The sequence below is a fragment of the Syngnathus floridae genome, unplaced genomic scaffold (genome assembly GCF_059516105.1).
Source record: "Syngnathus floridae isolate MCC-2025c unplaced genomic scaffold, RoL_Sflo_1.0 HiC_scaffold_204, whole genome shotgun sequence".
Taxonomy (NCBI): domain Eukaryota; kingdom Metazoa; phylum Chordata; class Actinopteri; order Syngnathiformes; family Syngnathidae; genus Syngnathus; species Syngnathus floridae.
In genome coordinates this window covers 1-13,615 of record NW_028284200.1, presented here as the reverse complement: position 1 = coordinate 13,615, position 13,615 = coordinate 1, and the positions used below count along the sequence as shown (strand labels likewise).

General features: G+C 51.3%; 1 protein-coding gene and 1 pseudogene across 3 annotated transcripts; both read right to left on the bottom strand.

The window, feature by feature from the left end:
* Positions 1–969: 969 nt before the first annotated feature.
* On the bottom strand, positions 970–2,151 carry LOC148377370 (janus kinase and microtubule-interacting protein 3-like). 3 transcript variants are annotated; one of them, XM_088368251.1, is made up of 4 exons: positions 2,095–2,151; positions 1,909–1,974; positions 1,335–1,847; positions 970–1,255 (listed from the first exon to the last, which is right to left on the bottom strand). In XM_088368251.1, the coding sequence occupies exons 3-4, from the start codon at positions 1,545–1,547 to the stop codon at positions 1,139–1,141; spliced, it is 330 nt and encodes a 109-aa protein (XP_088224377.1). In that variant the 5' UTR covers positions 1,548–1,847; positions 1,909–1,974; positions 2,095–2,151; the 3' UTR covers positions 970–1,138. The 3 variants fall into 3 exon arrangements, with proteins under 3 accessions (XP_088224377.1, XP_088224379.1, XP_088224378.1); XM_088368253.1 differs by having other exon boundaries at positions 1,335–1,974; positions 2,095–2,150; XM_088368252.1 differs by lacking the exon at positions 2,095–2,151 and having other exon boundaries at positions 1,909–2,078.
* A 227-nt stretch (positions 2,152–2,378) lies between these two features.
* LOC148377369 (uncharacterized) lies at positions 2,379–9,695 on the bottom strand (annotated as a pseudogene).
* Positions 9,696–13,615: the final 3,920 nt, after the last annotated feature.

The window sequence follows — 13,615 nt, the reverse complement described above, 5'->3', positions numbered from 1 at the left end:
TTGACATAATGGCGCACTGGTTAGCATGGCCACCTCTTAAGCATGATGATGCGGGTTCGACGCCTGATCAATGATAGCATGGAGTGAGCTGAAGTGCATGGCGCTGAAGATTTGAATCTTTGAAATGCGCTGAGGTCTGACATATCAGGCAGAATGGTTTGCCATCACGTTCAACAAAAAATAGAAACTTTCCCACTCTGATTAAAACGTCCTGTGTTCATCTACGTATTTTCGTTTTGCTGTGCATCTTTTCCCTGCCATTTCGAGAGCCCAATTGACACTCATAGTTTAAAGAAATGTGTTTGCCCATCCTACTTTGTGGAATTTCACCACATGCGCTTTTGACCAAAATACCAAATTGAACTCAAGTGAAGCCAACACGCACAACCCCCCCCCCCCCCCACACACACACACACACACACAAATGTTGATATGAACATAAAAGAGCCGCATGCGGTTCGGGAGTTGCGGCTTGGCCAAACCTGTACTATACAACTTTATTTGTATAAAATTTTCACAACAGCTGTCACACAAACAAAGCGGGAAAAACCGAAGATGTGCATGTTCCGCCCACGCTGGATTTATTTGCACCTTTGAAAAGACACCGTATTGCCGCAGATGTGGCAAAGAGTACTTTTGGGCATCTGAGACGGAAGGATGTCCAAAGCATCACGTCACCTGCTCTGGTAGGCATGGTGGTGGGACGTTGAGGTCAACCGCTTTGGGGTTGGCTGAATCTTTGATCGCAGGATGCCACACACTTGAAGACAGAAGCAGAAAAGCAGAGCTAAATGCAAAATGTACTCACCGGTGACTCCAATTTTTTTCCCCCCTGAAGAAACAGCTGGACGGGTGGCCCCGGCTGGCCAGTGGGACTCTTGTTATTCTGACCCTTTTTAGTGCGCGTTTGGGGCAACAACCGTTTTTTGTGGCGCTCTCTTCTGGTTCAAAAGTGCCCTGCATGTGAATTTGCTTTTCCTGCCTTCTGATTGGATGAGCGCCGGTGTGACGCGGTGCCTCTGTCACCGTGGCGGGGGGTATACGTTGGCATCGGAGCGTCTGCCAACGTCTGAGACCGGCTGGCAGTGTATCGGAGGTGTCGAGTGCGGTGCCGCTGGAGCTCACTCACCAGCTGGTGTTAGGGCCACAGAATGAAGGCCAAGGAGAAGAATAGAAAGAGAAACAGAAACTTCTCCTCCAATTGTTTGATTTGTCTCTTCTGAGCTTCGATGAATTCTTTCAGCTCTTTGTTCCTCTAGGACGGACAAATGGAAAGTGGCATTCAAAAGCCAGTAAGCGTGCAAGTAAGTGCCGGGCTGGCTTTGGGCCCTTACCTGTTGCGCGCTGTGCAGCAGATCCATTCTCTCTTGGAGGATGCAAGCGTCGCGCTCCCTCAACTCGCACATCAGGGCTCGCTTCCATTGGTCCACGGCGCTCCTAAGCTCTTCTCTCTGATCCGCCGTCAGCACGTCATTCACGCCAGCGTGGCTGGCTTTTTCGCCGTCCGTGGCGGGGCAGTCCCGCTGCGGTAGCGCCTCGTACAACATGGCCTCCAGCTCCAGGATCCTCTGGGCCGCAATCCTCGTCCATCAGTGGTCCGGCGGGAGATTTGAGGGCGGCTTACCTTATGAGCCTGGTCCATGGAACACTTCCTGAAGTCCAACTCTTCATCCAGGTAGCCCTTCTGCTTGCAGAACATATCCTAGCACAGCTCAAGGTCAGAATTGTTGGGGCACATTGCCGGAGTTCCCCTTGGGTGATGTCGCGTGTCTGTCTACCTTCTCACTTTCAATGTCCAACATCTTCTGTTGAAGTGCTGACTTGGTCACTTTGATGTATTCTAACCACTGAGGAAAGGCTGCTGTCACATAAGCAGAATGCGAGAGCGTGCGTGGACGTGCGCGTTACCTTCTCGGCTAGGGTGAGAAGGGTCCTGGCGTGAATCACGACCACCTGCTCCTCGTTGGTGAGATTCTGCAAGAGCCCAAAGGCACAGCGTCAACAAGCTTCTTTCAGCGCAAAGCCTTCCAAAAGTCACATTTGAGCCGCCGAGTCTCGTGGAGTGCGAACATAAGGAGTTCGACATACACTTACGGCGTTATAGCCCAGGATGTCCAGCTTCTTCATCAGATCACTGATGACGATGTCCGGGGGAAAGGCGCAAGGAGCAATGTAAGGTGTTCTGGGACCTCGGGTTAAGGTTAGGGTTGCGAGGGACGCCTTACCTACGCTCACGCCCTCGGCCTCGCAGTAGATCTGCAAAGGGCTGAGGCCGTCTGGGAAACGGACTTGCAGAAACTTCAAGACGGGGGAGCGCCACTCCCTCTCCTGAAAGGCAGAGGCATGCATCCGTCCGTCCGTCCGTCACATCTCTGGCCTCAACACGCTTGTGCGAGTCTTCCCACCTCCAGCTCCAGGATGCGGAACTCAAGCAGTTCGTTTTGGTCTCGGATATCCTGGATGTGCTCTTTCAGACGCGCTTCTTCCGCCTCCATCCGCCTGACCTGAAAAGACAGTCAGACCTCATCTGCGGGGCTTCCCGACAGGTGTGACGCCAAGCGACTCCGCCCAGCGCTTTTCTTTCCGTCACCTTTTCGGCCAACTGCTGATTGCTCTGACGCAGCAGCTGCTTCTCCTCCACCCACTTGACATTCTAGAAGAGACAAACGCGTGGACAGCTTTGGAATGTTGTGTCATTTTCATCCACAAATTCTTTGGTTGACTGGAAAATGACATTTGCTTTTCTCCGCATTTTCCCAGCCACGTTCGGGGGGGGGGGGGTTGGTCCAGTAATGCCAGACGGATGAGTGACTGAAGAATGTAGCTATTTTGTCTGAGAAAAAGGTGTGCTCATTGATGAGCTTACCTGTCCTTGTTGCTTCAGCGCTGACTCCAGATCTGCTACTCTGCTTTGATAGTGACCCATTTCTACCATCAGCTTTTCTCTGGTCTGAAAGGAGGAGGAGGGAGGCTCCTCCTCCTCCTTTCAGACCAGAGAACACCCGAGGCTGGGTGAGAACGGGGAGGCTGCGACCCGGCCGGGGGTTGCGGGAAGGGGCGCCACCTTGATCTCCTTCTCGGCGTCGTAGTCCCCTTCGCTGGTCTGGGCTAGCAGAGCGTAGGCTCGTTGCAGCGCTTGATATTCTTGCGTCAGCTGGCGGTAGCGAAGCTCCGCCTCTTCATGCACACACCAATGCAACACAGCACTAGTACCAGAATCAGTCAGACCGGCGACAAAGCACCCGCGACGCAAAGACAAGTCCGATTCCAGGCTGAAGAGGAATGTTTGGTGCCAATACGCTGGCAGAAATGGCGGGCTACCTCTTCGGGTTCCGTGTCGGGGGTTCTGTCGGTGTGAAAAGACAAGGACGATCCGTCCGAGTCCACCAACACGTCTTCGTCGTAGCCGTAAAATGTTTCGATGACCTGCGGGCGCGGAAGCAAACATCTCTCTGAACAAACTGAAGCGACACCTCACGATGAATCGACGAGAGGAACGATAGCGAGAAAAAGGCCATTTCATCTTGCGCAACACCAAGCAGCCGCAAACAAACAGACTCACCTTGCAGGACCTCACGCTTTGTTCCTCCTCAGAGATTCTCGACGTCGGTATCGTAGCAGCAAATCTCCCTCCTGTCGACACAAATAATCCGCCTTTGAGATTCTTTGGATGCAAAGGGAACGAACGGCTCCGGCGCAGAAACAAACGCGACTCACAATGACATTTCTGACATGAGCTCCTGTCTCCAGAGCCTGAAAAACACGTCACCGGCGATGATTGGAGGGACGCTCGTCTTTTCCAAAAGTGACAACTACAGGGTGTGTCAGGGTTTTCCAGATTATCTTTATCGTATCATTGTGTTGCTTTGACTTTGACTGCGACCTGTAATAAATAATATTATTTATCCCTTATTTATCCCTATCGCTTATCCCTTCCTACACAAAGTTGTAAAACACCCCTTGCTATGTTTTGACTAGAGGTCAAGGGCTTCCTCTATTCAATCCACTCTTACACCCACCCTGTTTCTCTTAATTAAAATGCTCGTGCAGGAGCCGAGAGTCAGACTTCATTCGTACAACGGATGGACTCTCCACCTGCAGGTGTCCAAAAGAACTTACTTGTCTCCCGTGTGGTTCTTGCAAAATAAGTTGGAGCGAGCGCAACTCTAACAGGGTGCATTTTGCCACTAGCTGCCTACGGACAATGACGTCGCGCTCGCGGCTCATGGTTGACGGGCTGAGCAGCCGGGCAAGTCCGTCGTTTTCAGCGCACAGCGAGTGGCAAAGGCGCTGACAAAACGGGAGCTTTGAGCTGCTGAAAACGGCAAAACAAGTCTAAAGCGTGTTCAAACGCGTGCGCACAATGCTCCTGCTTGAAAGGTCGGAATTTAAGGGGCCAATTTTTTGGATGGCGGCCGCCGGCCAAGCTTTGGACGGAAAAGGTTTCCTGGCGACAGCGAGCGAGCGCGGTGCTGCCGTACGTGCACCGAGTCGCCTGCCTGAAGACCTTGGACAAGTCGTCGATGATGTGCCGCTGCTCCACAACTTGAAGGAACTCCATTTCACCGTCCTGCTGGCCGCAACCGCGGTCCAGGTCATTGAGCGAACTAGGCCTTCTCTGTGGAACACAAATGCAGTGGACTCTGTTGGCACGCCGCCGTTGTCCGCGTCGACTTACCAAGCTTGCCATCTCCTCGTTCTCCTGGGTGACAAAGCGCACTTTGTTTTCAAGGCGACACAGCACCAGCGAGAGTTCTTCATTCTTCCTGCTCAGGCGTTTGTTTTTGTACAGGAGTGGCAGAAACTGGCTTTCTGTTTCTCTCAGTCGCTTTAGCTGCAAGCATGAAGTGCGGGATGTGAAAGACGCACAACACGCGGGCCAGAACGCATCCATTCCTTTTGCATCGGTTTGAACGGAATCGTGGCTTTGGCTCCCAATAAAAGACATCTACCAGGCAACCGACTCGCCGCGCCGCTCAACTAATAAGCAAGCGCAATGGGTGCCTCGCTGGATGGCGCGCATCAAACGTAGCGCAAACCTTCAAGCGTGCCGTCAATAAATTACCAGTTCATTGCGCTCTTCAGAAAGCAGGGCGTTTCGATCCTCCAGTTTCCTGATGACTGCGCTGAGCTCAGCGATTTTCAGATGAAACCGTCGCGTGTCCCGATCCTCCTGAGACTGAAAACGCCCCGCAACACACACACACAAGCACTCGTTCAAAGTTCAAAACTGTTTTTGTGCTACCTTCCTCCAGCAACGAACTAAGTCATGCGTACTGCAAGTGTGTGATGAGGTGGCTTACGCAATGAAGAGGATTGCTAGTAGCGGCGTTGACCCCACTTCCAGGGTAGTTTAGGCCCGCCCTTTGGGAATCCCTCAGGGCAGCGATCTGCTGCTCGGCAGCCTGAGTCTGCAGCTGAAGGCGGTGGACGTGGCCGGCCCCAGGGCTTCATCCAAAACACTAACCGCTCTGTCTTTCAGCTTGATCTCATCCGTCTGGATGTACAAACGGGGAGCGCTCAGGCAGGCGGGCAAACTCATTTGCCAGAATTGTGACAAAAACAAAGAGAGCAACCGGCCAATTTTTTTCTTGAATCGACTAGAACACCTTTGCTGTGACAAAAGCGAAGCGAGCAACCGGACATTTTCTTCTTGTGAAATAGAATAGAATAGAATGCCTTAGGTGTCATTGCACTGCAGGTATACAACGAAATTGGGAACATAGCCACGCACCGCGCATCTGATCAGTCCTACCAGTCGGCGGATCTCCCTCTCGCAGTCTCTCTTGGTTCGGCTCAGCTCCTCCCGATGCTGGTGATGAGCCGATCGGAGCTCGGCCGCTCGGGACTGCCAGGCCTGCTGGGCCGCTGCCAGGGCTTCTTCCGCGCTCCTGGTGGAGGCGACACCGCTCGGTCTCCCGACACCGCCGCGTCTCCTCCACCTCCGCCAGCAAAGCGCCCCCCCTCCTCACCTGAGCAGACATTGCGCCACACCGGGCCGTTGAGACCGCAACGGAGCGCCGCGACGCTTACTGGGGACAAGCTACACAATACGGTAGCGGCCGCATCGAAGCCCGACGTGGCGTGCGGATAGTCAGACACGGATAGAGCGGATCACCTTGTCCATGGAGCCGTCCCTCAGGCTGAGGACCAAGGCATTCAGTCGCTGGATCTCTCCATCTTTGATTTTGATCACTCTCATCAGCTCCATTTCATGCTGCCGCAGTAATGTCTCCCTGGTAATGGCTAACTCTTTCTGCTTCTCCTCATGGAGTTTGCTTTTGAGTTCCGTCATGGCGGCGGTGGCACGGTGGTGCTCCGCCCGCAGGTCCTGACTTCTCTCTCTCTCCAGACAGCTGACCTGACATGACTTAGACTTAGACTTAGACAAACTTTATTGTCATCTTGTCTGCACATGGTGCATACAAAACGAAATTCCGTTGCATACGTCTTACAACAAAGTAGTGATATTGCAGTTGAATAGAAGTAACATATCCTATGAAAATATATATATATACATATACTATATATATATATATATATATATATATATATTAAAAATAAGTATAAAGTGCAGCAGTGATAATTATGCAATAGTGCAAGTAGGCAAAACAGTATTCAAGAGTGTGCAGAGGAATGCTAAACCATGTATTAAACTTCTATTTAAAGGGTTTATACAAGTTCAGTAAAGTTGGTAGTGCGAGATAGTGCAAGATAGAGGTCCGTAGTGTCATAAAGTACAGTTCTGTGAATGTGTGATGCAGAGTTCAGTTTAGAGCTCAACAGTTCTAGTGTTCAACAGTCTGATGACAGCAGGGAAAAAGCTGTTGCAGAACCTGGTGGACCTGCAGCGGATGCTGCAAACCTCTTCCCAGAGGGCAGCAGGGAGAACAGTCCATGGTGGGGGTGTGATGGGTCATTGATGATGTTACGGGCACGGGACATGCAGCGCTGAGATGAAATGTCCTGAATGGAGGGAAGAGGAGCCCCTATGATCCTCTCTGCTGTCCTCACCACTCTCCTCACGTTCTTCCAATCGGAGGCGGTGCAGCCTCCACACCACACAGAGAGACAGCTTGTCAGAATGCTCTCTATGGTGCTCCTGTAGAACGTCCTCATGATGGGTGGGGGCAGGTGGGCTCTCCTCATCCTCCGCAGGAAGTACAAGCGCTTCTGTGCCCTCTTGACCAGTGCCGTAGTGTTCATAGTCCAGGTGAGGTCTTCTGTGATGTGGACCCCCAGGAATTTGGTGGTGCTGACCACCTCCACAGCTGAGCTGTTGATGATCAGTGGAGCGTGGTGAGGCTGTTTTTTCCTGAAGTCGACGATGATCTCCTTCATCTTCTCCTCATTCAGGATCAGGCTGTTTTCTCTGCACCAGCCCACCAGCTGCTCCACCTCCTCTCTGTAGTCCAGGTCGTTGTTGTCTCTGATGAGCCCCACCACCGTTGTGTCGTCTGCTGACTTCACGATGTGATTGGTGGTGAACCTGAGGACGCAGTCGTGTGTCATCAGGGTGCACAGCAGGGGGCTCATGACGCAGCCCTGAAGGGAGCCTGTGCTGAGGGTGATGACATCAGAGGTGTTCTGTCCGACCCGGACTGACTGAGGTCTGTTGGTGAGGAAGTCTAGCAGCCAGTTGCGAAGGGGGGTGTTGAAGCCCAGGTGTTCCAATTTTCCTACCAGATGCTGTGGGATGATGGTGTTAAACGCTGAGCTGAAGTCCAGGAACAGCCTCCGCACATGGGTGTTCTTCTCCTCCAGGTGAGCCAGGCTCAGGTGAAGAACGGAGGAGATGGCGTCCTGAGTGGAGCGGTTTTGCCGGTCGGCAAACTGGAACGGGTCAAATAATAGGGGGAGTCTGGAAACGATGTGACCTTTAAGCAGCCTTTCGAAGCACTTCATCATAACCGGAGTCAGTGCAACAGGCCGGTAATCATTAAATGAATAAATTTGAGGTTTCTTCGGCACCGGAATGATGGAGGCAGTCTTAAAGCACGCCGGCACTGTGGCTTGGCCCAGCGAGGTGTTAAAAATGTCTGTGATGACCCCAGCCAGATGACTTGCACATTCCCTGAACACACGCCCAGGAATGTTGTCGGGGCCAGGGGCCTTACAGGGGTTAACTCTCCTAAGGGTCTTCAACACATCGGCGGAGTCAAGGCAGAGTACCTCCTCTTCCTGATGGGGGACAGTTTTAACTGCTGGAGTGCCGTTTAGTGCCTCGAACCTCCCAAAGAAGTTATTTAGACCATTTAGAAAGTCAGCATCAACTACACCCACCGGGGGGGGGGAGGGTGAGTTGTAGTCTGTAATCGCCCGTATGCCTTGCCACATACTCCTGATGTTTTTGACGTCGTGGAAACGATCCTGAAATTTTCGACTGCGGTCTCGCTTCGCTATCCTGATGGCACGGTTCAAGTTGGCTCTCGCTGTCCTCAGTGTCTCCTTGTCGCCAGACTTGAAGGCAGAGTTCCGCGCTCGTAGCGTTTGACGTACCTCCTCAGTCATCCAGGGTCGTTGGTTGCCCCGGGTGATGACATTCTTAGTGGTGCTGACGTCCTCGGTGCATTTGTTGATGTAGGCTGACACAGTCATGGCACACGCATGTCTAATCTACATCGGGAAAACTGGGAGGGAGGGAGGCAGGCAGGGAGGCAGGCAGGGAGGCAGGCAGTGTTTGTCTGTTGAGGTTTTCACCTTGTTCTTCTCCTGCTGAAGTTCTAACTGGACGTCCATCAGTTTGGTTCTCAGCTCGTCATTGGCGGCCTGAAGGGCGTCCGTTCGCTCCGCCTTGGCCCGCCCTGCCGGAGCTCGTTTGGACATCTCTTACTCGAGTCTCGCCCGGTCGTCAGTCAGAGATCACAACATTTGTACCTGGAGAGCACAAACGCAGCGCTGTTTTCCACTGGCTTCGAACTCAACTTCAATCGGTACCGTAACTTACAACATCATAAACATAGAACTAGCTTGACTTATTCATTGAATAAATGCATTTGGTTCTTCAAAACTGCATCACGCAACATAGCGTGACCGAGACGGCCGTTATCCACCTGCGTGAAGTTATTTGGTGAAATGAATGAGATGTTTAAGACACCATCGTTCTGTCTCTATGTAGATGAAGGGAAATAATCGATTGCTGAAGGTCCAAAGGTGTTGTGATAAACAAATAGACATATTAGTGATTAGTGACATATTTGTGATAAACATATTAGGCAGGATAATCACATATGTTAACGTGACTGCCCACACTGTATTTATTTATGGTTATTTGTTAAATCGAGTACTGTTAGACATGAAATAGGAAGTGTTTAACATAAATGGAAGACGAAAGGGGTACTCACCATTGTAGCTCCTGCTGGTCAATGATACGAGCCTTTTCTTGCAGTGGAAAACATACAGCCAACAAACACCGTGGAACCTAAAGGAATGAAATTAAACATTAACATTTAGCCTCAACCAACATTCACAGATACAACGCAACGCAAACTACACAAACGTAAATCTTTTTAAACACAATGAGTTGTACTTACCGTGTACGCTCTAGACGGTCCACTTGCAAGCAGAAAATAAAGATATTTCTGTTGATAATCGTCGTGTTTGTATCCGGTGTCTCGCTCAAGGCCATTGCGCCCACAGATTTGAATTTTGGCGAGAGTTCAGCCTATTGACGTCATTTCCGCGGTGTAATACCCGCATATCTGAAACGGCAAAGTTAAGAGTAGAGTTAAATAAAGTTTTTAGTCAACGCAATAATTTACAACCGTTGACCAGTCGAAATAATCGTCGAAATTTGGCGTCTGTGGCTGGAAGCAGACGCCGAGTTCGACATTCCTCCCAAACGCCACACTCCCTCGCTTTTCAGGGCTAAAAAAAAACAGTTGTAATTACCTTGTACGCTCTAGACGGTCAAGTTGCAAGCTGAAAACAAAAATATTTGCCTTGTTAGTCATCGTGTTACTAACCGCTGTGTCTTGTTTGCCAGAATTGCCGCTTTCCTACTTCCTGTTGCAAGCCACGCCCACGGATTATAATTTTGCCGTGAGTTCCGCCTATTGACGTCATGTCCGCGTCACATGACTGCGACGTAATATTATCTAAAACTGTTTGTGCGGTATTGTGTTGTTCTGTGCGGCATTGTGTTATTCTGTGCGGCGTCGTGTTGTTCTGTGCGGCGTCGTGTTGTTCAGTGCGACGTCGTGTTGTTCAGTGCGGCATGGTGTTGTTCAGTGCGGCATGGTGTTGTTCAGTGCGGCATGGTGTTGTTCAGTGCGGCATAATGTTGTTCAGTGCGGCATAATGTTGTTCAGTGCGGCATGGTGTTGTTCAGTGCGGAATGGTGTTGTTCAGTGCGGCATGGTGTTGTTCAGTGCGGCATAATGTTGTTCAGTGCGCCATAATGTTGTTCAGTGCGGCATGGTGTTGTTCAGTGCGGGATGGTGTTGTTCAGTGCAGGATGGTGTTGTTCAGTGCGGCATGGTGTTGTTCAATGCGGCATGGTGTTGTTCAGTGCGGCATGGTGTTGTTCAGTGCGGCATGGTGTTGTTCAGTGCGGCATAATGTTGTTCAGTGCGGCATGGTGTTGTTCAGTGCAGCATGGTGTTGTTCAGTGCGGCATGGTGTTGTTCAGTGCGGCATGGTGTTGTTCAGTGCGGAATGGTGTTGTTCAGTGCGGCATGGTGTTGTTCAGTCCGGGATGGTGTTGTTCAATGCGGGATCGTGTTGTTCAGTGCGGGGTGGTGTTGTTCAGTGCGGGATGGTGTTGTTCAGTGCGGCATGGTGTTGTTCAATGCGGCATGGTGTTGTTCAGTGCGGGATGGTGTTGTTCATTGCGGCATGGTGTTGTTCAGTGCGGCATGGTGTTGTTCAGTGCGGCATGGTGTTGTTCAGTGCGGCATGGTGTTGTTCAGTGCGGCATAATGTTGTTCAGTGCGGCATGGTGTTGTTCAGTGTGGAAAGGTGTTGTTCAGTGCAGGATGGTGTTGTTCAGTGCGGCATGGTGTTGTTCAATGCAGGATCGTGTTGTTCAGTGCAGCATAATGTTGTTCAGTGCAGCATGGTGTTGTTCAGTGCGGCATGGTGTTGTTCAATGCGGCATGGTGTTGTTCACTGCGGGATGGTGTTGTTCAATGCGGGATCGTGTTGTTCAGTGCGGCATAATGTTGTTCAGTGCAGCATGGTGTTGTTCAGTGCGGCATGGTGTTGTTCAGTGCGACATAATGTTGTTTAGTGCGGCATAATGTTGTTCAGTGCGGCATAATGTTGTTCAGTGCGGCATGGTGTTGTTCAGTGCGGCATGGTGTTGTTCAGTGCGGCATGGTGTTGTTCAGTGCAGGATGGTGTTGTTCAGTGCGGCATGGTGTTGTTCAATGCGGCATGGTGTTGTTCAGTGCGGGATGGTGTTGTTCAGTGCAGGATGGTGTTGTTCAGTGCGGCATGGTGTTGTTCAGTGCGGAATGGTGTTGTTCAGTGCGGCATGGTGTTGTTTAGTGCGGCATGGTGTTGTTCAGTGCAGGATGGTGTTGTTCAATGCGGGATCGTGTTGTTCAGTGCGGCATGGTGTTGTTCAGTGCGGCATGGTGTTGTTCAGTGCGGCATAATGTTGTTCAGTGCGGCATGGTGTTGTTCAGTGCGGCATGGTGTTGTTCAGTGCGGCATGGTGTTGTTCAGTGCGGCATGGTGTTGTTCAGTGCAGCATAATGTTGTCCAGTGCTCCATAATGTTGTTCAGTGCGGCATGGTGTTGTTTAGTGCGGGATGGTGTTGTTCAGTGCAGGATGGTGTTGTTCAGTGCGGCATGGTGTTGTTCAATGCGGCATGGTGTTGTTCAGTGCGGGATGGTGTTGTTCAGTGCGGCATGGTGTTGTTCAGTGCGGCATAATGTTGTTCAGTGCGGCATGGTGTTGTTCAGTGCGGCATGGTGTTGTTCAGTGCGGCATGGTGTTGTTCAGTGCGGCATGGTGTTGTTCAGTGCGGCATGGTGTTGTTCAGTGCAGGATGGTGTTGTTCAGTGCGGCATGGTGTTGTTCAATGCGGCATGGTGTTGTTCAGTGCGGGATGGTGTTGTTCAGTGCGGCATGGTGTTGTTCAGTGCGGCATAATGTTGTTCAGTGCGGCATGGTGTTTTTCAGTGCGGCATGGTGTTGTTCAGTGCGGCATGGTGTTGTTCAGTGCGGCATGGTGTTGTTCAGTGCGGCATAATGTTGTCCAGTGCGCCATAATGTTGTTCAATGCGGCATGGTGTTGTTCAGTGCGGGATGGTGTTGTTCAGTGCGGCATGGTGTTGTTCAGTGCGGCATAATGTTGTTCAGTGCGGCATGGTGTTGTTCAGTGCGGCATGGTGTTGTTCAGTGCGGAATGGTGTTGTTCAGTGCGGCATGGTGTTGTTCAGTGCGGCATGGTGTTGTTCAGTGCGGAATGGTGTTGTTCAGTGCGGCATGGTGTTGTTCAGTGCGGGATGGTGTTGTTCAATGCGGGATCGTGTTGTTCAGTGCGGGGTGGTGTTGTTCAGTGCAGGATGGTGTTGTTCAGTGCAGGATGGTGTTGTTCAGTGCGGCATGGTGTTGTTCAATGCAGGATCGTGTTGTTCAGTGCAGCATAATGTTGTTCAGTGCAGCATGGTGTTGTTCAGTGCGGCATGGTGTTGTTCAATGCGGCATGGTGTTGTTCAGTGCGGGATGGTGTTGTTCAGTGCGGCATGGTGTTTTTCAGTGCGGCATAATGTTGTTCAGTGCGGCATGGTGTTGTTCAGTGCGGCATGGTGTTGTTCAGTGCGACATAATGTTGTTCAGTGCGGCATAATGTTGTTCAGTGCGGCATGGTGTTGTTCAGTGCGGCATGGTGTTGTTCAGTGCGGCATGGTGTTGTTCAGTGCGGCATGGTGTTGTTCAGTGCAGGATGGTGTTGTTCAGTGCAGGATGGTGTTGTTCAGTGCGGCATGGTGTTGTTCAATGCGGCATGGTGTTGTTCAGTGCAGGATGGTGTTGTTCAGTGCGGCATGGTGTTGTTCAATGCGGCATGGTGTTGTTCAATGCGGCATGGTGTTGTTCAGTGCGGCATGGTGTTGTTCAGTGCGGCATGGTGTTGTTCAGTGCAGCGTAATGTTGTTCAGTGCGGGATGGTGTTGTTCAGTGCGGGATGGTGTTGTTCAGTGCGGCATGGTGTTCAATGCGGAATGGTGTTGTTCAGTGCAGGATGGTGTTGTTCAGTGCGGCATGGTGTTGTTCAGTGCGGCATAATGTTGTTCAGTGCGGCATGGTGTTGTTCAGTGCGGCATGGTGTTGTTCAGTGCGGCATGGTGTTGTTCAGTGCGGCATGGTGTTGTTCAGTGCGGCATAATGTTGTTCAGTGCGGCATGGTGTTGTTCAGTGCGGCATGGTGTTGTTCAGTGCGGCATAATGTTCAGTGCGGCATAATGTTGTTCAGTGCGGCATGGTGTTGTTCAGTGCGGGATGGTGTTGTTCAGTGCAGGATGGTGTTGTTCAGTGCGGCATGGTGTTCAGTGCGGGATGGTGTCTTTCAGTGCGGCATGGTGTCGTTCAGTGCGGCATGGTGTCTTTCAGTGCGGCATGGTGTCGTTCAGTGAGGCATGGTGTTGTTCAGTGCGGCATGGTGTT